Below are 25,140 nucleotides of genomic sequence, written 5' to 3' on the forward strand. Positions count from 1 at the left end.
CACATGCCCACATACATGGATCCATTAAAATAGATTTTTCGGGGAAACTAGACATGTGACCATGACGAGTTCTCTAACATTGTAGCAATTATTGTAGTTCCCAAAATAAGTTCTTTTTCCGGGGCTAAATAAAAAGCCCGCTTGTCATATTGAGCCAATTTTGCCTTGTTTTCCTTTTTAAAATATCTAACAACAGATCAGGCCTTCAAGCTCTTAAACGGAAAACCAAAATGAAGCCCAATAACAAAGGTATAAAGAATCAAATCGGCCCAAGCCGATGAAAAACCCTTAAAAAAATTCTCTGCCTTACTAAAGTCGGTTCGGTTCGGTTCGATCTAGTCTCATTATATATATCGCCCAACACAGTCGAATGCAGTGAAAATAGCAGAACAAAACAGAAAAATCTCAAAGTTTCAATCTTGCAGCCGTGTCGTTTGTAAGTGTTCCCTTCTCTTTTCATTTCCCAGTTTCAATACTAGTTGTTTTTTTATTCTAAATTCATTTTCAATTGATTTTTTTAGGGTTTTCGGAGTTTGATTTGAGTCTGTGTTAATGGCCCATCTCGGAGGCGGTGCTGAGGCACACGCTCGTTTCAAGCAGTATGAATATAGGGCGAATTCTAGTTTAGTTCTTACAACTGATTCTCGGCCTCGTGATACTCATGAGCCGACAGGAGAGCCGGAATCTCTCTGGGGGAAAATTGACCCTAGGTCATTTGGTGACCGTGTTTATAAAGGTAGGCCGCCGGAGTTAGAATCGAAGCTTAAGAAGTCTAAGAAGAAGAAGGAGCGTGATCCGCTTGCGGAGCCAGTTCCGGTTAGGCAGAGTAAGAGGCGTAAGTTACGTGAGGAGAGTGTTTTGACTGTTACGGAAGAAGGGGTTTATCAGCCCAAAACGAAGGAGACTCGGGCTGCTTACGAAGCTATGTTGAGTTTGATTCAGCAGCAGTTGGGTGGACAGCCGCTTAATATTGTTAGCGGTGCGGCTGATGAGATTTTGGCTGTCCTTAAGAACGAGGGGATTAAGAATCCGGATAAGAAGAAGGAGATTGAGAAGTTGTTGAATCCGATCCCGAGCCAGGTTTTTGATCAGCTTGTTTCGATTGGGAAGTTGATTACGGATTATCAAGATGGTGGTGATGGAGCTGGCGGTTCAGCTGTGAACGGGGATGAAGGTCTTGATGATGATGTGGGGGTGGCGGTTGAGTTTGAAGAAAATGAAGATGAGGAAGAGGAAAGTGATCTTGATATGGTGCAGGAGGATGAGGATGATGATGATGATGGGGTGGACAATGGCTCCGGGGCGATGCAGATGGGTGGTGGAATTGATGATGATGATAATCATGAGGCTAATGAGGGGATGAATCTGAATGTCCAGGACATTGATGCTTATTGGCTTCAGAGGAAGATCTCCCAGGCTTATGATCAACAAATTGATCCACAACAGTGTCAAAAGCTTGCTGAAGAGGTGCTTAAGATTCTTGCTGAAGGTGATGACAGGGAGGTTGAGACCAAGCTATTGGTGCATCTCCAGTTCGATAAGTTCAGCCTTATCAAATATCTTCTGCGGAACCGTCTTAAGGTTGTATGGTGTACTCGCTTGGCTAGAGCTGAAGACCAAGAAGAGAGGAAGAAAATTGAGGAGGAAATGATGAGCTTGGGTTCGGATTTGGCTGCAATTCTTGAGCAGTTGCATGCTACCAGGGCAACTGCAAAAGAGAGGCAGAAGATCTTGGAGAAGAGTATTAGAGAAGAGGCTCGTCGATTAAAGGATGAAAGTGGCGGAGATGAGGATAGGGAGAGGAGAGGTCTTGCTGATAGAGATGTTGATGGCGGTTGGCTGAAGGGTCAGCGCCAGTTGCTTGATCTGGACAGTCTTTCTTTTGATCAGGGTGGTCTTTTGATGGCGAATAAAAAATGTGATCTTCCTGTGGGTTCTTACAGGCATCACAGCAAGGGGTATGAGGAAGTCCATGTGCCTGCACTGAAGGCGAAACCATTGGAATCGAATGAGAGGCTTGTTAGGATATCTGAGATGCCAGACTGGGCTCAACCAGCATTCAAAGGGATGCAACAGTTGAACAGGGTTCAGAGTAGAGTGTATGAAACTGCCCTTTTTTGCTGATAACATCCTACTCTGTGCTCCTACTGGGGCTGGGAAAACTAATGTTGCTGTACTCACCATACTACAACAACTTGCCTTGAATATGGATTCTGATGGTTCAATTAGCCACAGCGACTACAAGATTGTGTATGTGGCACCCATGAAAGCCTTGGTTGCTGAAGTTGTTGGTAATCTTTCTCATCGTTTAGAGGCATATGGTGTGACTGTGCGAGAGCTTAGTGGAGATCAGACACTGACTCGCCAACAAATTGAGGAGACTCAGATTATTGTGACAACTCCTGAGAAATGGGATATTATTACCAGGAAGTCTGGAGATCGTACATACACACAGCTGGTGAAACTTCTTATTATTGATGAGATTCATCTTCTTCATGATAATAGAGGACCTGTTCTTGAAAGTATTGTTGCCAGGACTGTTCGGCAAATTGAAACCACAAAAGATCACATCCGGCTGGTCGGGCTGTCAGCGACACTTCCAAACTTTGAAGATGTAGCATTATTTTTGCGGGTTAATCTTGAAAAAGGACTCTTTCATTTTGACAATAGCTACAGACCTGTCCCCCTTTCTCAACAGTATATTGGAATCACTGTGAAGAAGCCATTGCAGAGATTCCAGTTGATGAATGATATTTGTTATGAAAAGGTAATGGCAGTGGCAGGGAAGCATCAAGTCCTTATTTTTGTTCATTCAAGGAAGGAAACTGCTAAAACAGCTCGTGCTGTACGAGACACTGCGCTTGATAATGATACCCTTAGTAGATTCTTGAAAGAGGATGCTGCTAGTCGTGAAATTCTCCAGAGTCATACTGATATGGTCAAAAGCCATGATCTCAAGGATCTACTGCCTTATGGTTTTGCGATTCATCATGCTGGGTTGGCAAGGACTGATCGTCAAATTGTTGAAGAACTCTTGCAGATGGACACGTACAAGTGTTGGTATCAACTGCAACGCTTGCTTGGGGTGTAAACTTGCCTGCTCATACAGTCATTATTAAAGGGACCCAGATTTACAGCCCAGAAAAAGGAGCATGGACTGAGCTAAGTCCTCTAGACGTGATGCAGATGCTGGGACGTGCCGGGAGGCCTCAATATGATTCATATGGGGAAGGCATCATCATCACTGGCCACAGTGAACTTCAGTACTACCTTTCATTGATGAATCAACAGCTTCCTATTGAGAGTCAGTTTGTGTCTAAACTGGCTGATCAGTTGAATGCAGAAATCGTTCTTGGAACTGTTCAGAATGCAAGAGAAGCCTGCAATTGGATTGGATATACATATTTGTATATTCGCATGTTGCGGAATCCTACACTTTATGGATTGCCAGTGGATGTTCTTTCACAGGATTTAACTTTGGAGGAGAGGAGGGCTGATTTGGTAAGCATACATCTTATTAGTAGTCACCATTATTTTTAAAAGGAGCATGCTACTAATTTTTTTAACTCTGCTGTGGTATTCTTCTTTCTCGGCTTCCATGCACATTTGGTTTAGTTGAGCAGCTTGTTACTTTTTCTGCATTTAACTTGACTTTTACTTGGGAGTTTAGACTGACAATCTTTATATTTAATCTGTTTGTTTATAGAATTTCTGCCTATGATTTGTAAAGCCCTCTCTTTGTTGATAGTTGGTTACTGCTGCATTTGGTTTTAGTATTCATGACTCTTGACCTAGAATATGCAAATTGTTTGAACTGGAGAAATTGTTGGCTGATAAATTTGATAATAAAATATGAAAAATAAACAGAAAATATCATACTATATTTTGAATCTTCAAAATTCGTTGTTTCAGTTTACTGTGAAGTATGTTAGCAGTTGTTATTTATTTTCCTTCCATCGTTTTTTTGCAGATCCATTCTGCTGCCGTTATCTTGGACAAGAATAATTTGGTGAAGTATGATAGAAAAAGTGGTTACTTCCAAGTGACTGATTTGGGCCGTATTGCTAGCTATTACTATATAAGTCATGGAACAATCTCCACATATAATGAGCATTTGAAGCCAACCATGGGGGATATAGAGCTCTGCAGGCTGTTTTCACTCAGCGAAGAGTTCAAGTATGTGACAGTCAGACAAGATGAGAAGATGGAGCTGGCTAAGCTTTTGGACCGTGTTCCAATTCCAATAAAGGAAAGCTTGGAGGAGCCTAGTGCAAAAATCAATGTTTTGCTGCAAGCATATATCTCACAGTTAAAGCTTGAAGGGCTTTCATTGACATCTGACATGGTGTACATAACTCAGAGTGCAGGACGTCTTATCCGAGCTCTTTTTGAGATTGTCTTGAAAAGAGGTTGGGCACAGTTGGCTGAGAAGGCTTTGAACTTGTGTAAAATGGTTACCAAGAGGATGTGGAATGTTCAGACACCTTTGCGGCAATTCCATGGCATCCCTAATGAAATTCTTATGAAGTTGGAGAAGAAAGATTTGGCCTGGGATAGATATTATGACCTGTCATCACAGGAAATTGGAGAGCTGATTCGTTTCCCTAAAATGGGAAGAACACTTCACAGGTTCATTCACCAGTTCCCTAAGCTAAACCTTGCGGCCCATGTTCAGCCAATTACACGTACTGTCTTGAGGGTTGAACTTACAATAACTCCAGATTTTCAATGGGAGGATAAGGTTCATGGGTATGTGGAGCCATTTTGGGTGATTATTGAGGATAATGATGGTGAGTATATTCTTCACCATGAGTACTTTTTGCTGAAGAAACAGTATGTTGATGAGGACCACACTTTGAACTTCACAGTGCCTATTTATGAACCATTGCCACCTCAATATTTCATACGTGTTGTCTCAGATAAATGGTTGGGATCACAGACTGTTTTACCCATCTCCTTCAGGCATCTTATTCTACCAGAGAAGTACCCTCCACCAACTGAGCTACTGGATTTACAGCCCCTTCCTGTTACTGCATTGAGGAATCCGTCTTATGAGGCTTTATATAAAGATTTTAAGCATTTTAATCCAGTTCAAACTCAAGTCTTCACTGTTCTGTATAATACTGATGACAATGTTTTAGTGGCCGCACCAACAGGGAGTGGGAAGACCATCTGTGCCGAGTTTGCTATATTAAGGAATCGTCAAAAAGGATCAGACAGTACCATGCGAGTAGTGTATATTGCACCTTTGGAAGCTATTGCTAAGGAGCGATATCGTGATTGGGAGAGGAAATTTGGCAAGGGTCTTGGGATGCGGGTGGTTGAGTTGACTGGGGAACTGGCAATGGACCTGAAGTTGCTTGAGAAAGGTCAAGTGATCATCAGTACTCCTGAGAAATGGGATGCTCTTTCTCGTCGCTGGAAACAGAGGAAGTATGTTCAGCAGGTCAGTCTTTTCATTGTTGATGAGCTTCACTTGATTGGTGGTCAAGGTGGTCCAGTGCTAGAGGTGATTGTCTCTAGGATGAGATACATTGCTAGTCAGGTTGAGAAGAAGATCCGGATTGTGGCTCTTTCAACTTCTCTTGCAAATGCTAAGGACCTCGGAGAATGGATAGGAGCAACTTCTCACGGCCTTTTCAATTTCCCTCCTGGAGTTCGTCCTGTACCACTAGAAATACACATTCAAGGCGTGGATATAGCCAATTTTGAAGCAAGGATGCAAGCAATGACTAAACCCACTTACACTGCCATTGTCCAACATGCCAAGGGGGGGAAGCCAGCTATTGTGTTTGTTCCTACAAGGAAGCATGTTAGACTCACTGCTGTGGACCTAATGAGTTACTCCAAAGTGGATAATGAAGAGGAGCCACCTTTCCGGTTGCGATCTGCTGAAGAACTTAAGCCTTTTGTTGACAAGATTAGCGAAGAAACATTGAGAGCCACTCTAGATCATGGAGTTGGCTACTTGCATGAGGGTTTAAGCAGTTTGGATCAGGAAGTTGTTTCCCAGCTCTTTGAAGCTGGGTGGATTCAGGTCTGTGTTATGAGCAGTGTGTTATGTTGGGGCGTTCCGTTATCAGCACACTTGGTGGTTGTAATGGGTACTCAGTATTATGACGGAAGGGAGAATGCTCACACTGATTACCCAGTTACAGATTTGTTGCAGATGATGGGCCATGCAAGTCGTCCTCTTCTTGATAATTCTGGCAAATGTGTCATACTCTGTCATGCTCCTCGTAAAGAGTATTACAAGAAGTTCTTGTATGAAGCATTCCCCGTTGAAAGCCATTTGCACCATTTTCTACATGACAACTTCAATGCGGAAATTGTTGCGACAGTTATTGAGAACAAGCAAGATGCTGTGGATTATCTTACATGGACTTTCATGTATAGGAGGCTTACTCAAAATCCAAATTACTACAATCTTCAGGGAGTAAGTCACAGGCATCTTTCTGATCACCTTTCGGAGCTTGTTGAGAACACATTAAACAATTTGGAAGCAAGTAAATGTATTACTATAGAGGATGACATGGATCTCTCTCCTTTGAATCTTGGCATGATAGCCTCTTACTATTACATCAGTTACACTACCATTGAGCGATTCAGTTCGTCTTTGACTTCCAAAACAAAGATGAAGGGCCTACTTGAGATTCTGGCCTCGGCTTCTGAGTATGCAAATCTTCCTATACGACCTGGGGAAGAAGAGGTTCTTCGAAGACTAATTAATCACCAGAGGTTTTCCTTCGAAACCCCAGGTTCACTGATCCGCATGTCAAAGCAAATGCTCTGCTTCAAGCCCACTTCTCTAGGCAGCATGTGGGTGGGAACCTGTCACTAGACCAGCGAGAGGTGCTGTTGTATGCTACTAGGCTGCTTCAAGCTATGGTTGATGTTATTTCGAGCAATGGCTGGTTGAGCCTTGCTCTCCTCGCAATGGAGGTGAGCCAAATGGTGACACAAGGTATGTGGGAGCGAGATTCAATGCTTCTACAGCTCCCACACTTCACTAAGGAACTAGCCAAGAGATGCCAAGAAAACCCTGGCAAGAACATAGAGACTATTTTTGATTTGGTGGAGATGGAAGATGATGAGAGGCGTGAGCTGTTACAGATGTCTGATTTGCAGCTGCTGGACATTGCAAAGTTCTGCAATCGTTTCCCCAACATTGATTTATCGTATGAAGTGCTTGACAGCGAGACTGTGAGGGCTAGGGAATATATTACCTTGCAGGTTACACTCGAAAGGGATCTAGAGGGGAAGACAGAGGTTGGACCCGTCGATTCTCCCAGGTACCCGAAAGCAAAGGACGAAGGGTGGTGGTTGGTTGTTGGTGACACCAAGAGTAACCAGCTGCTTGCTATAAAAAGGGTCTCTTCAGAGGAAAGCGAAGGTGAAGCTCGAATTTACCGCTCCCACAGAAGCTGCAGAGAAGACGTACACTTTGTATTTTATGTGTGATTCTTACCTAGGCTGTGACCAGGAGTATAGCTTCAATGTCGATGTCAAGGAAGCTGCCGGCCCTGAAGAAGACAGTGGCTGAGTGTAAGCTCCTCGTATCTTTTTTTTTATGAACCGACTGTTTCACTGTATTGGCATTCTACTTGGCACTTGGATTTTATCATTTTGCACTAGTTCTGATCTCCAATGTATTGCTCATGTATTTTAAGCTCCGTTGTACTACTATCTTTTAGGCTATAAATGGAGCTTTCTTCTATGATATGATTATGCTACGTTATATTATGTGTTAGCATTATTTACATATAATTTATCACAAATGAATGCCAGCAAGTAGTCTGTGGTAGAAATATAAGAAAAACAAGATCCAAGATGGAACATAGTTGTATGAAAGCATGGATAAGATCAAAACATCTATTGATCTTCATGTTTTTTAGTTACACTAATCCCTAGTTGATGCAGCAAGGTACATAAAAGGAGCTTTGACTGTAAATCCGAAAAGAGAAATAGCTTAACATACATATTCATAACAACAATAACCCCATGAACACAGATAAAACAAGGATTTTTTTCATCAATCTTCATAAACCTTGCACTCTTCAATCTCTGGGTTTTCCTGACACAGATTCTAGAGGATCTTTCTTTTCAACTTCAAGTCTGAGCCTAAGATCAGCTTTGGCTTGACTCACCTCTTCAACTTCATCCCAAGCTACTTTGCATTCATCAGATGTGTCATCTCCTTCACATACTTGCTTGGCTTCTGTCACTTTCATCTTAATCATCTCAGTTAACTGTTTCTCCCTCATTTGAGTCCCTTTATGCTTGGCTCCTCCACATCCCATGGCGTTTACAGTCATTCTTCTTGAAACCCATTTTTTGTGACAACGAAATGAAGGCGACAACATGCTTGGATTTGACACAAATGATGATGTTGGGATCTTTCCCCTGGTTCCTGTCAGTGAGTTAAGCCTTACGGTTGCCATAGCTAATACACGATTTATCTGGTATGGTAAGTTGTTTCGAGTTAGGGTTATGATTCTTATGAAGATCGATGGTTTTGATGAATGAGAAAGGAACTAGTTTGGATTTGAGATAAGGTCAAGGCAGGTGAGAAATGGGATTGTCTTTTTGCATTTACCAAAAGATGCTGTTTGGTGTGTGGGTGACAAAGCATTGGTCAATTCTTTAATGGGTGTCATCCAACTCCTTTGCCTGTTGGGTGTTGTTTAAGACCATTCTCAAAACTCTCCTTTTCTATGAGCTCATAAACCAGAAAGAATGATTTGGATGTGAATAAAGCCATACATCTACCTTGAAAGGGGTAAAGTATAATTTTTCTAAAGTCAAGGGCAATTTTATAATTATTCCATAAATATTTAAATTTATATATAAATTAAATGTAAAATTTTTTTGTTGGGTTGTTGGGATGGGGGCACAACCCCTCCCACTGCCTTAGTAAGTTCGTCTTGTTGATGAGCATGTTGTCTATAGATTGTTGATAATGCAACTTTTATACACTTCCATGGCCTCCCCAATCTAGCCAACAACCTTTATATGACTTTAGTGGGATTTAGTGATTCTTGGGAAATCAACGGAGGAATAAGATGTTAAGAAGTGTCCTTAATCCTTCTTAAACTCTAAACCCAACTAGTAACTCAGGTGTTTGATTCTAGTGAGAGAACTTGGAGAAAGTTCCAAAGCCAAAGGAAAGGAAAAGTTTGTTCTTGGTTGAACTTTGAGGCGTTCCAACAACTTAGAATCCAAGGAAATTCACTTCTAACTCAACTCTACCACATGTAGATCACTAGGTGTGTTTTGGTAGGTTGCATGAGTTATGAAGCATGTCCATGGTAGATCTCAACTTTTGATGTTTTTCAGTATGATAATAGACCTATTATGATCCCTTTTAACTTACATAAAACTTGAATAACGTTGGGGGGGGGGCCTCAGTAGGGCTTTTGGGTGTATTGGGGATGTCACTGTCGCGCCTAAACAGAACATTTCTGGGTTTGAGTATCTGTATTGGAAGAACAATATCGATATTGTTCGTCAGATGGGTTAAAACAAGGGAGTTTATGCTAGAAGTATCGCTATTGCTTCACTGGGTACGATTCTCTTAGTAGGAGTATCGATATCGAGTTCACTTAGCAAATTCTAGTAGCCAATTATGGTATCGGTACTAATGAGAGTATCGATATTAGGGGTAGAATATCGATACTCCGAGTAGGGGTATTGATACTGAGTATTTTTCAAAACATCGAAGTAGATTTTGGTACGATACTCATGATAGTATCAATATCCTAGTACATAAGTATCGATACTCGATTCAGGAGTATCGATACTACCCTCCATTCTCAGCTTATAACATCGCTTTATATCGATTCCAAAGGGCGAGTATCGATACTCAAGGGTCAGTACCAAAATTGAAGGGCTCAATATCGGTACCAACGTGCAGTTCTGGATAAAGAATCCAACTAAATAAGGGTTAGACTTGAAGGGCATAATAACTCCAGAATGCCAACAAATAACTCCAGAATGCCAACAAATAAACAAGTGAAAACAATAATTAAATGCAATACAACTAGAAACAATAATAGCTAGGATAACATAAAACCAACCCTGTTTGATGCTCGAGAAATAGTTAAGACACCAGAGTTTCTTTAACAGAATACAATCGTCTAAGTTGGATATATCACAGTCAGTGCCAAACACTTTAGTTGTCGACTGGGCAGATATGCCCCAAGACTTGATGGAGTAAATTGGTCGGTGTATGTTTCCGATGCAGCTCCGAATCTCACCCCAAATACCCGAGGGTATTTCAAGAAGGCTAGAGGGGTGTGCTCTGAGATGTAGATCCATCAGTCACACTATGATGCCTACTTCAACAGTTGATACAACATTTTCTCATGTCTTCATACCTATGCCACTAGCATGCTCATTTAGTGAATGCATGTAGTACAATACAATTATTAGTATGGCATTGTGCTCGTAAACTCAGCGTGCGAAATGTGTTTTCGTGTGCAATTTCTTGATTTGTATTAGAGGGCATGCACTATTTATAGACCCTTTTTATTCGTTTAACTTTATTTTGGATTTGAACTCAATATTAGTATTTTGGATGTTTTGGGAACTCCCTATATTTTGTAAACTCAGATTATTATGTTTTATTTTATATCTTTATAGATGGTTTTAAAATGATGCCTTACAGTTGTTTTAAAAGAAAACTTTTGCGTTACCAACTGTGGTGGTCCCGTGTGACGCTTTAATCCTTCGATATTCGGGTTGGATTGGATTAGGGTGTTATATCCTATCAATTGTGTCTTTGCTCTATGTGACATCTGTAACCCCTAGACCCGACCTAGACGTAGACCCGAATCCAGGCAATCACATGTATACAGAGATCATTTTCAGATTCAAACACACTTAAAATCCATATCAGTAAATAAAATACGAATAATGGTAAAATACAAAAATATATAATGTTATATATATATATATATATATATATATATATATGCATATCACCAAAAGTCCATATGGAAGCATGATCATAACAAAATATTGGTATACAAATATACACAAACGACAACAAAACATGTGTCACCAAAATATAATAGAGATAGCGTAGAGAATATACAGTGGTACAAAAATGGAGAATGATCGAACCTCCTGATGCCAAGTCTGCTAGCCTACTGTCGGGTAATATATGAAAAGTTAAAAATTGAAGAATAAACTAAAAAGCCCAGTATACTCATTGCTGTGTATAAAACATTCAGGTAAATTAAAAATTGTTTTATAACAATGCTCTTTAAACATGAACACTACCCCCATCCAAACACCTGAATGTGTAGGTTCCCCTGAACCATACATCCACTTGTACACCTGGTCTTAGCGTGCAACAAAGAAGAAATGCTTGCGGTAAGGTCTTACAAGCCAGAGACTAGGCCTGAAATACTTCCTCCAATCATACCCCCAATGATAAAATATGCATGAATTCATTAAGTTAATTTAATAAAATAAATCATGCCATTTTCCAGAATCAGATACATAAATATGATAACCAGAAATCATGCCAGAATATACGGTAAATCATATCGAAAGTCAGAGTATACAATAAACATATTTTATGCAGCCATAATATTAAATTTTGAAAACAATTAAGACAGATGATTTAAAACAATATTGTAACACCAATATGAACACACCTGTATCGATCTGAGAAGTCTGGGATAATAGCCTACTCTCGGGCCTACCTATCACAATCGGCGGCAGTACTAGACCCTACGAACCAAAAAAACTATTTCAAAATCCTAACATAAGATAAATAATAAACTTCGATTAAACAATTTACAGAATCCTACGAGACACTCTTATAGAACGTGCAACTTACTGATCTGTCGAACGATACGTACCAGATCTGGTCAACCTTCAGTCAGGTGAATCACGAGTACTTTCACAGAAATATGATCTCAGATTAGTTCCATAATCAGATCTCAAATTAATAAACATAAATGCTAAAAATACTAAGCATTTTCATATTAACAGACTCGATTCGAGGTTTTGGGTCAGAATTTGGTAAAAAGGACTTAGGATGTCAAAAAGCATCAAGAGGGAGGTTTTCGAAAAAAAGTCAACTCTGGTCAACGATCAATGCCGATCAACGATCAAATAGCGGTCAAACGGTGCGATCAGTAGTGCGACGCGGCGCGATGTGATCGGTGGTACAATACATCGTAGCTCGACTCGACTCGACGCGGCTCAGCTTGACTTGGCACGACTGAACTAGTTTAGTTTGGCTCAAAGCTCGGCTCGATCGATTTGGGTTGAGCCAGTTCAGTTGGGTCGGATCTAATTTAGATTTGGGCTAATAGTACAAAGGTTGGGTCAGGTAGGTGGATCTGATTGGGCAAACATGAAAATGGGTCAGGTGAATGGGTTGGATCAAGTTAGCGGGTTGATCAACATGTCGGTTTAATCTGCTTCTTGAAACCTGCCAAGCGGTGGCATTTCCCCACGCGTAATGGTGACATGTAGGGGCGTGCAGGCTTATCTACGATCGAAAAAATACAAAAAAAAAAATTCTAAAAATTATTTAGAATCATTTTAAGGTACTTATCAACCTCAGTTCACACTTGTGAACGGCGAAGAGCTCGATTACGCTTCGCCAAAAACTTGTTATCATTCACCCATCCTCACACCGGTGACGACAGAAACAAAGAGACCACCGTTGGACTCAGGATGACTCAAGGATTCATGGTACGGGCGGTGCTAACAAGGAGCTTTGGTCGGAAGTAAAACGATATTTAAGTATCATTGGGTTATGTTTTCCAAAAATAGAATGTTGAAGAGAGAATATTGATTTTCCATAAATAGAAATTTGTTGATTTTGGGAGGTTTTATACCCATCAAAAGAAAATGGTATAATTATGCCATAATTCCTTGGCTTTTGAAACTTTCTGATTTGGGTATGAATTTAGCTAAAGTTTCATTTTGGTCTTCGAATTTTGCCAAAATTTTAATTTAGTCCTCGAAATAAAAGTAAGAAAATTTTAACCTCGGAATTAGAGTGTGACAACGCACCCCCTTAAAAGAAATTTTGTCCTCAAAATTTACATGGTCTAAACAGATGAGGAAACTGAGTCTTTATTGACTCTAACGTTTCTCAGGTAGCCTTTGTGGAACTGTGGTTGCTCCATTGAACTTTAACCATCAGAATCTGCCTGTTATGAAGAATTCTCTCATCCTAGTCTAAAATCTGAGTAGATTCCTCCTCGTAAGACAAATCTGGTCTCAAGTCCACATCCTCAATCTGAATGACATGACTCGGGTCCGCACGATATCGCCTCATTATAGAAACATGAAAAAAATCATGGATACGTCTAAACTGGGGGTAACTAAAGCTGATAAGTAATAGGTCCGACTCTTTTCAGGATACGCACGACCCAATGAATCTCGGACTCATTTACCCTTACTCCAAATCTTAGTACCTTCTTCCATGGAGACACCTTCAGAAAAGCTTGATCCCGGCCTCAAACTCGATATCCTTCATCCTCTAATCAACATATGACTTTTGTCTATCAAAGGCATCTCTTAGGCAATTACGATTAATTTGATAGTATCCTCAGTCTCCTGGACTAACTCTGGTCCCAAAATCCTCCTATCATGCAACTAGGTCCAACGGATAGGAGTACGACATTTATGTCCATATAAAGCCTCATATGGTGCCATACGAATGCTAGCTTGGTAGCTATTACTGTAAACACACTCTGCTAGTAGAAAGTCCTCCCAACTACCACGAAATTGATCACACAACCTCGTAACATGTATTCCAGAACATTTATTACCCTTTTGGAATGACCATAAGTTTCTGGATAAAAAGTTGTACTGAAGTTTAGACAAGTACCCAGAGCCTCCCAGAATCTAGAAGTGAACCTTGCATCTCGATAAGAAATAGTAGACAACTGGATACTAAGAAATATGACAATCAGAGATATACAACTTAGTCAACTTGTTCAGAGGATAATTAACTCAAAATGGAATAAGTGAGCTGACTTAGTAAGTCTATCAACAATCCACCAAAATTGAATCCCTTTTGGAAGGAGTCAAAGGTAACCCAGTCACGAAATCCATCGTAATCTGCTCCCATTTCCACTCTGGAATTTTGATAAGTTGGAATATACCAGATAGATGTTAATGTTTTGCCTTGACCTGCTAACAAGTCAGGCACCTCGCCATAAAGCAGAAATATCATTTTTCTTACTAACCCAAAAGTAACATTCTTTAATGTTCTTGTACATCTTGCCTCCACAAGGGTGCATAGTGTCGTAACCATTTTGAAATTTTTTATATTTTAAAAACAATTATGACTTTATTAAGAAATTGAGATTTTAAATTGATTATTATGAATTAGATTTGCCATCGACTTTTAGGTTAGTTAGGTCGAATACCTAAAAATGTCTTTTTAAAATAATTAAAGAACTAAATCATTTAAAAGACAAAAGCTGGTCTGCATTTACCAAAAATATATTTTTGAAGATTTGGGAATCGATTACGCGTGGAGAAGGATAAGCAATCCCACAACGCCCAAATTGGTACTTAGTCGCTACATATTATCGCAAATGATGGTCATCATGAATTCACATCAATATTTAAAGTATGATCTTTTTATTAGACGTTGAATAAATATTTCAAATTATTTATTAGGAAATTGCTTTACTTTGAACAAGAAATCTCGAGGTTCGCGCATCCTCCAACGGGAAGGCTATCCCATCTATTTCTTGTTTGTTAAAAGAATGTTTCCTCCCTAAATTATTTAAAAATATTGAATTTAACAAGGAATTAATATTGAAATTTGCATTAATAATCTATTATTTTTTTAACAAACATGAATTGTCAATACTTAAATTAAATAATAATAATAAAGGCAATTTAAAATACTATCAATTTAAAAAAATGCTCGATTTATTTCAAGTTCACCATTCGTTCGAATATGTATTGAATCGTACTACCTATATAAGGTGGTGCTTTTCACACCCATTATACGACGAATGTTCTTGAAAATAGTTTCGTTAAAAAGAATGATTAGGCATTGTACCGAAAATTGATTCTAAAAACAAAACATACATATATATATGTACATATACATAATAGTCATAAAATACTAACTAACTCATACCTATGGTATATATTATAATCTTAATATTTAACAAATGAAAACATTTATTAAAATACAAGGCATTCATACACGAAAAGTATATAAATAATAGTAATATATATAAAATACATTTACATATATAGTACCAATGAAAATGAAACACCAAAACATATCATGTAATAATTTTAGGGATTAAAAACTAAAAAAAAAAGAACAACGAGGATTAAATGGGCGATAACCCAAGCATTAAGCATAAATAAAAAATAGTGACTAAAATGAGTATTAGGCTAAACATAAGACTTCAAGCAAAAATTACCCAATTATATATATATATTGGTGCATACGAAGGACCAAATAAATATTATGCAAAATCAACAGTCAAATTTCAATATAAACAAATACAATAAACATATATGACTAAATGAAACATAACTAAATAAATAACTTGAATGGAAATATGAAATTTCATTGAATGACTAGAATGCATTTGTTACAAAACAGAGACCCTCCATGCGTGATTAAACCAAGTGCTAAATGCAAGGGTTCATCCCCTCCAAACGACGTCGTTATGCCGACCGGATATATGGCTAGACCCAAATGCCAAAATTTGGCCTAAAATTTCATTTTTACATCATCTTTTCTTACCTAAAAAACCCTAAAGGAATTTCCCCCCATTTCTCTACTCTCTACCACCGCAAGGTAAACCAAACTAAATCTAGCCGACCTAATTGGTGCTGGAGATGAGGGTAAGACAACAATCGGAGCCCCTCCAGCCTTTAACCCCCTTCTTTTCTCGACCAAACCAACTTAGACTATACCCATCTTAGTCCCAAATGACCTCTTCTTCGAATCTAGAATCCACAAGGCAACCTAGAGTTCTAAGTGTGGTATTTTACCTTCGGTGCTTTCTTTTTTTTTTTGGTAAGATGACGGTGGTCGTGCTTTGCAAAAAAAAGGTGAGTCTTTTTCCTTTGAATAATTTTTTCGTTCGAATGGCCCTGTGTTTTTTCCAAAGCTCTCTCCCCTTTTTAATAATTAATAATACTAATTAATAATAATAATAATAAATTAAAACTCAGACAAAAACAGGTGTTTACAACAAGAATAGACAAAGACTACAAGACAACGAGTTTTTGTCTTGTGTTCTCTTTTACATTGAAACTTGATGTTAAATATGACACTGCTCATCCACATTGAAGAGATCTGGTCGATTTTGAAGATAACACTATTCCTTCTTTCTGAGGACGTCGGTCAATCTGGAGATAATTTGGCGTTGACATTGTTCATTCTCTATGAGGAAGTCGAGTTAATCTGGAGATAATCTGGTGATGACCTGCTCATTCATGTTGAAGAGATATGGCCGCTTTCATATGATGTTGTTCCTTCTCGCTAAGGAATCAGGTTAATCTGGATAATTTAAGATACATGGTTCCTTTGCATTAAGAAGATTTGGTCGTGGACAACATCGTTCTTTCATGAGGACTTCTAGATGTATTTGGATATTTGGAGACAACAAGGTTCCTTCATGTTGAGGAAGTCTGATTGTCTGGACGACACTGCTCCTTTGCATTGAGGAGATCTAGTCGGTGGATGACATTGTTCCTTTGTGGTTGATGACATCTAGCCATATTTGGATAATTTGGAGATAATGTGATTCCTTCGTGTTGAGGAGGTCTGATTGTCTGAGGATGATACTACTCCTTTGCGTTGAGGAGATCTGGTCAGTGAACGACATTTCCTTCGTGTTAAGGATGACTAGTCGTACTTTGACGGTTGATTCGACATAGTTTCCTTCTTGGTGAGGAAAACTAGTCGTTCTTGAAGGATTGTGATTCTAAATAAAATGTTGTTCCTTCTTACTGAGGAGTCTAATTGTCTAAAGATAGTTTGACTTTGAATGACATTCTTCTTCATGCCGAGGAGAGCTAATAGTTTGCTCGTGTCAAATCTAATGGTGACATTGCTCCTTCTAGTTGAGGGGATCTATCATAGTTGCCATGATTGACTTGAAATGAATCTTCTTCTTCAACATAGAATTGCGAAACGAAGTCTTTGCTAACTTTTGAATTCCTGACAATATTCGACTTTGAGTGAAAATAATGAGTGGAATGGATTTTGTTTCAAGATAAGCTTTCTCAGGTGAGATAAAATTTTGTTTCGAGGGAAACAATTCAAATTTGTGTATCAAGGGAAAAATGTCTCAAGTGAGAAATACTTGTTTTTTAGGAAAACAATCTCAACGAGATCAAATATTGTTTCAAGAAAATAGTCTCGAACGAAGAAACTTTGTTTCGAGAGAAACAATCTCAAAGGTGTCAGACGGTCTGCTTCTGCATGTTGAGGAGATCTAGCTGCCTTTAGAAGATCTGATCATTCACTTCAGGATGTCAAATTTGTGAACGACATTGTTCCTTCATGTTGAGAACGTTTTGTCATCACCAACTTTTCTTTCCTGAAAGATCTATAAAAAATGATGCATTTATGAATGACTATCTTGAATGTTTTTATGATATCAAGATGAAGTTTATTTCATGCATTTCATTGAAATTTATTTTAATAAAATGACTTTTTTAATTTGTCCTCATGGATGAGAAAATGATCTTAAGCCCCAACTATTTTTTTGCCCCTAATAAGTTTGGCTTCCCCTGTATGAACTTGTGTAGAAATCCAGTAGAGCTTTCATTCTTGTTTTGAAAAGAGAATCCATCATTCCTAGCTTTGGAGACTGTGTACGTGCTGCTACTTTATGACCAAAAATCAATAGCCACTGTCTAGAGCTAGCCACCACAGTAATTGATGGGACATCTATGTCCCCGACAAGCTCTATGATACATCCATGCCAAGGATGGTAGTTGAAGCCATAAAGGAAATAGAAATTGAAATCGAAATGGACGGTGTTTGCCCAATTACTAACATCGAATTCAACTATCCAAGCTACTTGTCGCCCATTTAGCGGAAAGAGAACTTCCCCGTTATCTACTTTTGATTTTGGTGCAGACATAACACGACCTCCCAACTGGGATTTAGAAACCCCTTATGAACTCAACATTGACTCAACTTTGTAACTACTAGTACATGAAGCATTCATCATTGTGGTTTCAATATTATTGCATGACAAATCATCAGCATGATACAACTGTATGTTGTGATGATTGACAAAACAATCATATATAGTAAGCTTCACTGTCTATGCTTCATCATTTTTTGTCTTCACACCATTTTGTCCCACTGAAAATAAATGTATGCTCAATTCAAAGATCTTGTACTCCTAGATGATATGGGCTATATGCCCCAATATTTATCATTTCTTGCCACAATACTGATTCTAAGCATGAGCTATGTGTCTGAGAAACTAATGTCAACTACCAAGATATACTCTAGAGAGATTGTCTTGTTTGAAAATGTTTTTCTTCTTCTTTTATTTTCAAAATATGAAGAATATCAATTAAAAGAATTTTGAAAAATGTTTAATAATTTTTTTTAAAAAACAATTACCCTTTTCTAGGTCTTACAATTGAGACAAATCATAAAACAAGAGTTCATTTGATATCAAAGAATTAATTACTATCTTAATCATTCAAACTTATAGCTCTTTTAAAAGAATAATCAATTGCTAAATCTTTTAGAATATTTCTATTTCAGTTCTCTGAAATATTCCATTTGTTCAAGCTTCGTAGACTCCTCTAACAAAGGCAGTGCAGAAATATCGGTCTAAAAATAAATTCCTGAGTGCTCGCTGTGAAATTGACTATAACAAGTGTCCCTTAACTCCTTTAGTCCATCTTCACCTAAACTCCTTATTTAGTAAATTCGATTTAATTTGTCATTGTTTGGTTAAATGAATTCAGTTTTATTGTACATATATATTTTATAAGAGAAAATAACCTCAGTGACCGAAAATGCCTTATAATATACGATTTTAACCAACTTTTTTTGGATTTGCCAAAATGACCAACAAATTCGCAACGCGAACTCCAATTTCGCAACCCAGTTTCCAATTTCGTAACGCGAATCTGTAAATCGCAACGCAAATTTGTAAATCGCAACACAGAAGTCAAATTCACAACGCGATAGTCAAATTCGCAACACAAAAGTCAAATTCGCAACACAAAAGTCAAATTCGCAACGCGATAGTCAAATTTGCAACGCGAATCTGTAAATCGCAACACAAAAGTCAATTTCGCAACGCGATAGTCAAATTCGCAACACAAAAGTCAAATTCGCAAAGAGAAATTTCAAATTCGCAACTGAATTTCAAATTCGCAACTGAATTTCAAATTCGCAACTAGATTTTCGAATTCGTAACACGAATTTAATTTCGCAACAGGTTTTAGTTTTGCAACACAAATGTTTTGGGTATATAACAATGCAACAACAACAACTCATAACCTAAATCTCTAAATCACAACTCATTCCATCTCCATCTATCACTCTCTCCGGCGACATCCGTTCCTATATCCAACGACATCCTTTCCCATCTCTAATTTTTTTTACATAATTTTATTTCTATATAATTTTTCAATGATTTCTCTCCCAAATTATCAACTATCAACTTAATAAAGGTATGTTTTTCTCTAAGTTAGTGATGATATCTAGTTTATAGCTCGTTTGTTTAGTAAATTAATTTACAATTTGTAGAATGAAATCATCTAATGTTGATCATGTTTGGATAGATTTGTGTTTTGGAGGGTCATGGTAGAATGTTCATGGTGTTTTACAATATGTGCCTTTACCCATGAATCTTCAACTAAAACTATCATTAAAAAAGTTAACTTATGAAACTCTAATGTTACGTGTTGCAAAGAAATTGAATTTAGAGCCTCTAAGTGGATTTAGGCTATCTTATCAGAGAAAAGGTAAAGTTTATTTGTTAACCGACAATGAAGATGTTGAACGATTCATTGCTTACATTAGTGTTTCGCAAGAAGATGATGTTACATTGTATGTTGTTGAACCTAGAAGTAGTGAAGTTGGGTCAGTAGCGGGTGGTAATCAACTAAGTTCTTCAACCCAGTTTATGGTGCTCACAATGTACAACGCTGTTATCAACCTCAAAATTTAATGGTTCCACCACAATTTCATCACCAAGAAAATTTTGTTTCACCACATTTCCAATACCAAACACAATATCAAAGACAATCTCAAAACTCACAACCTTTTCCTAATCCAAATCCTAATAAACTTTCAACACCAAATTCTGATTTTCGTATTGACCATTTAGACGATTATGAGCCAACAGAAAAATTGTGAGTATTAGTCAGTATTCGAAATTTGATCTTGGTCAATACCCAGACTTTGATCTTGGTCCATACTTGGATTTTGATGATGTGATGGAAGAAGAAACAGACCTTGCATGCAATGATTTTGATATTGGTCAATACCTGAATTTTGATGATAAAACAACCATTGTCGAGGAAGATGTTGTTGATGATAATGAGGAGGAAGTTACGACTGTGAACGAACATGTTGAACATCTATTCTGTAATTCATATAACCCTGAAGAAGAAAAAAAAAAGAATAAGTCCCCGAAGAAAAGAAAAAGAAGAAAATGCCACGGGAGTATAATTGGAATATGCCAGAATTACTTCAGATACCGGAAGAAGAGTTGGTAAAGATAACAGTTGATTGTTACACAAAAGTTATTCGTATCAAGAAAGATGATTGTTTTGATACAAAGGAAGACTTGAAGATAGCTTTGTATACGAAATGTGTGGAAGATGGCTATTAACTAAAAGTTAACAAATCAAGCAAAGATCGTTTCGAAACAAAGTGTATGATTGACAAAAATTATACGTGGCGTATGATTGCAAAGACGATAAAAGATTGCGAAATGTTTCAAGTTAGGACTTTTATTGATAAACATACATGTTCAAGAACCCAAGTTTTTCCTCACCATAGACATGCAAACAAAAAGGTGTTGGGTGGTTTTCTGGCTGAGTTAATGTTTTTAAATGGAAGGGTATATCAGGGACATGAAATTATGACTGACATGAATGCTCGGTTCAAGATTAGTATCTCATATTCTCAAGCTTGAAGAGCCAAATGTTATGCCTTGGAATTGTTGAGGGGGTCGCCAGAAGCATCGTTTGCCCAACTGCTGGCTTATTGTCACAATTTAAAGCTGAAAAATCATGGGTCGGTAACTCATATCAAAACAGATAGAGATGGACGCTTTGAGTTGCGGTTTATCGCCATTGGTGCTACGGTTAGTAAATAATTATAATTTTGTTGACTCATTTTGTTAGTTGCATGCATTTCACATTTAAATGATTATATTTCTTGTGTATATGATTTTGTAGATTCGTTCGTTTATTACTTGCATGCGCCCAATTATTATAGTTGACGGAGCACATTTGAAAGGTCGATACCTTGGAGTAAACTTATTAGCAGTAGCCATGGATGCTAACAATGGGATACTGCTAATATATTACGGGGTTGGCAAATCTGAAACCTCTGATTTATGGACATGGTTTATGGGGCATCTTAGGGATTGCATAGGTCCTATTAGCAATCTGACAATAATATCCGATAGGGAAAACTCAATTGATAACGCTGTTAGAAGGTGTTTCCCATATGTTTTTCATGGACTTTGTGGTGTTCATTTGTACAGAAATCTAAAATCAAGGTCTGCTGGTATAAAAAATCACAAATGGACATTACTATGTTAATGGAGTTTTTTTGAGCCTCTATTCAACAGTGGTACTACAAGAAAAGAAACCATGCAGGTATTATTTCTTTAAATTCGTAACTTATCATATATTTTACTAAGTATTATTTATTTAAATTTACAGGAACATTGGAACGTCGTGTTACACCATGGACTAAAAAAAAGATAACGAAACGTGTTGTGAAGTCAACGTCATGGAGAGTTGAACCATGTTCAAACACTTTGTTTGAAGTATTGGATAATAACTTAAATGGGATTGTCGATCTAAATGCAAAGATGTGTAGTTGTAAGAAATGGCAAACATCTGGTTATTCGTGTGGCCATGTTATAAAAGTTGCTCTTCATCTAAACCAAGATGATTCAAGCGCATACGCTATGGATTGCTACACTACAGAAGTATATCGACAGACTTATGCCGAGATTGTCTACCCATGCCCACATCCTTCTGAGTGGGACATACCAGATGACTTACAAATAGTTTTTCCACAAGTCATGGACAGCAGACTACCTGGCCGACCAAAAAATTACGATCATATACCGTCTAAGGGTGAAGAGAAGAGGATATCGACATGTAGTCGGTGCAAGGAAAGTGGTCATACAAGGTTGACCTGTGGATCACCAGTGCCATCACAATTATCTTTTCCTCTACCAAAAAATGGATCCTCATCAAAATCCAAAGCTCATATGGTGCCAAACAAAAGGAAATCAAAATCGCAATCAAAATCAAAATCCCAATCACAACCGACTTCACCTTTTGGGACTTATTAACTTAGGTGATTTTTAAATGCAAACGTTGTATTTTGTGTATTTTATGACATTTTCAGTTAGACATTCATTAGTGACTTGAGTTTGAACATTGCTATGATCTGTTCAGTTGTTATCATATTGGGATTTTCTCTTGTGTTTGATTGCTTGGATAGTTGTTCTCTTGCTTCTTCAAATGTCCTTAGCTTGTATTTATAGCTTGGAATGTGTTTGTTGTTGTATATAAGTTGATGTTGTATGTTGCGATCAACGCGAAACTCAAATTCGCAACACGAAATAAGCGTTGCGAAAGTCAAATTCGTAACGCGAAATCGCAAACCGAAAATTGCAACGCGAATTTGACTTTCGCGTTGCGAATTTGACTTTCGTGTTGCGAATTTGACTTTCGTGTTGCGAATTTGACTTTCGCGTTGCGAATTTACCTTTCGCGTTGTAAATTTACCTTTTGCGTTATGAATTTGTACCTTCAACAGGTCTTTTTTGCCTTCAACATAATGTAGATTGAATTTAAAACAACAAATCAACTTTTCAATTAAACAAGCAAAAAAATCATTCTTATTTACACATCAAATTAAACAAATCAACTTTTACAATTCAATTAAACAAGCAAAAAATAATTCTTATTTCCTCATCAATTAAACAAATCAACTTTCAATGTAAAATTCAATTAAACAAGCAAAAAAAGTGTACCCCAGACTGTTGTTTATGCACAAATACATCAATTTCACGCAGCTCATGTCAGGAATAACCTGTAGAAACCAAACATTTGCTCAAACAACACTTTCTACACATCTAAAACCAACAAACAACAAATTATTGAATTCTAGGTACTTAACCAAACATTTTCAAACCAACAAAGAGTATATATGTTAACAACACTTGCTCAAACTTACCAATTGTTTATGCAAACTTTTAGCACGTAGATGCAGGTAGGCAACGTCTCGCATATATCGCTCGGGCCATAAAATGCCGAAACCATAAGCCTACTGCACCTCTATCTCTATCTGTGGGAGGTAGAAGGTGTTTACTTCCTGTCGTAAAACGCTCCAAGCACATGCATACAAGAGGACCACAATCCCCTCTGACTCCCTCCGTTTGTTGTGGCGCGGTATCGTCTCTGATCATTGTTACTTTGAACTTTTCTGGCTTATTGTTTCTAGAATTAGTCCAATAATCAATCGCGTCCAAGTATTTCACCAAATGAGCGCTCTATCCCTTACAAATAATATCTCTCAAATCAGACGATAGTATGTAATTCAACATGATGTCATATACCATTGTCTTCAGGGATGGGAGCTGAAGCTCGACGAGAAGCCAATGACGACGTTCCAAAATAGGGATAAACACCTGCAATCATAAATAATTGCGCACATCAAATAAAATTTATGAAAACCTTTAAAATATTCAAAAAATAAATACTAACCTTATCGACCTCCCACCATGCAGGATAAGTTTAGCTTTTCCATTACCCAACGTATATGAAGCATCTCTCGGATCCTTCAAGTGAGCTACGTGAAAAGACGACGACATAATAGTCCATCGAGTATTTTTTTTTCCTCAATTTTCTTATTATTGACATGACACTCATGCATCAATATGCTATTTTATAAAAAACATATATTAGTGAATTTATTAATAATTTAAAAAAATTAATCAAAATGCAATATAAGAAGAATATAAGACTTACCACCCATTCGAGATAGCCATTATCTTCAACCCCTAATAAAATACCCCACCAAGACCGATCAAGAAACAAATGCATAACATCGTCGAGTTGGCATAAGTAAGAATAACACCCCTTGCTCCACTCATGTAGATAAAAATCAACTGCGGTCTTAGCCCAAAGGGTATTATCCGTAATTGTGTCCGGTAGTATTTCCCTCTCCTGCTGAGGAATGGTACTAGTCGGTAACACATAGAAAAGCCAACTCGCATGCATCATATCGGGCACAGGAGGGGGTTTATCAATATATCGACATATGACGTCATGTGAATCGGGCTCTTGAACGGCGGACGGACCTCTTGAACGACAGGGGCCTCTTGAACGGTGGAAGGGGTCTCTTGAATGATAGAAGGCGCTCTTGAATGATGATAGGTGCATCAGGCTTCTTCTTACGGAGTCTTGGCACTAGTGGGGTGAACGGAGACGTAATGGCATGTGTACGACGTCTGATGCGTGAACCCTGTCGTGCAAAAAAAACCTGACGTAAAGCATCTACCTTATCAGGCAGCTGAAAATAAATTAATACATAAATCAGTAAATAAATAAATAAATAATGCCGAAAAAAGGTTATTTGCATTTTTAGTGTAGTATTAAACAAATTTACCTCATTGCGTAGAGTATGAACCTCATTTTGTAACGATGAAACAATCTCGCGTAGAGCGGCAACCTCATCACGTAAAGTAGATACCTCACCACGTAGCACACCATTGTCATCGCGTAAAAAATCCACCTCACCACGTAAAGACCAAACCTCATCATGCCATGCACAATTATCTTCACGTAAAGTACAGACCTCATGACACAAAGCACCGACCTCATCACGTAACTCCCCTAACTCATCCCGTGGAGGTGGAGAACAGGGAGATAAATGTC

The 25,140-nt window shown here is 38.0% G+C and overlaps 2 protein-coding genes across 2 annotated transcripts; one reads left to right on the top strand and one right to left on the bottom strand.

Annotated features, from left to right (window-relative positions):
* The first annotated feature begins 343 nt into the window (after nucleotides 1-343).
* Nucleotides 344-7,720, top strand: LOC120129470 (DExH-box ATP-dependent RNA helicase DExH12-like). Its single transcript, XM_039146958.1, is given in 7 exon segments — nucleotides 344-436; nucleotides 522-2,117; nucleotides 2,119-3,032; nucleotides 3,035-3,501; nucleotides 3,971-6,746; nucleotides 6,749-7,370; nucleotides 7,372-7,720. Coding segments are annotated over 6 exon segments (6,516 nt in total). The 5' UTR covers nucleotides 344-436; nucleotides 522-552; the 3' UTR covers nucleotides 7,544-7,720.
* A 266-nt stretch (nucleotides 7,721-7,986) lies between these two features.
* LOC120129465 (calvin cycle protein CP12-3, chloroplastic-like) lies at nucleotides 7,987-8,466 on the bottom strand. The gene has a single exon (XM_039146954.1). The coding sequence runs from the start codon at nucleotides 8,439-8,441 to the stop codon at nucleotides 8,058-8,060; it is 384 nt and encodes a 127-aa protein (XP_039002885.1). The 5' UTR covers nucleotides 8,442-8,466; the 3' UTR covers nucleotides 7,987-8,057.
* Between the last annotated feature and the right edge of the window lie 16,674 nt (nucleotides 8,467-25,140).

This window comes from Hibiscus syriacus, unplaced genomic scaffold (assembly GCF_006381635.1).
Source record: "Hibiscus syriacus cultivar Baekdansim isolate YM2019G1 unplaced genomic scaffold, ASM638163v2 tig00110500_pilon, whole genome shotgun sequence".
NCBI lineage: Eukaryota > Viridiplantae > Streptophyta > Magnoliopsida > Malvales > Malvaceae > Hibiscus > Hibiscus syriacus.

Coding starts and splice junctions, on each gene's coding strand:
- LOC120129465 (XM_039146954.1), bottom strand. CDS start 8,441: ATGGCAACCGTAAGGCTTAACTCACTGACAGGAACCAGGGGAAAGATC.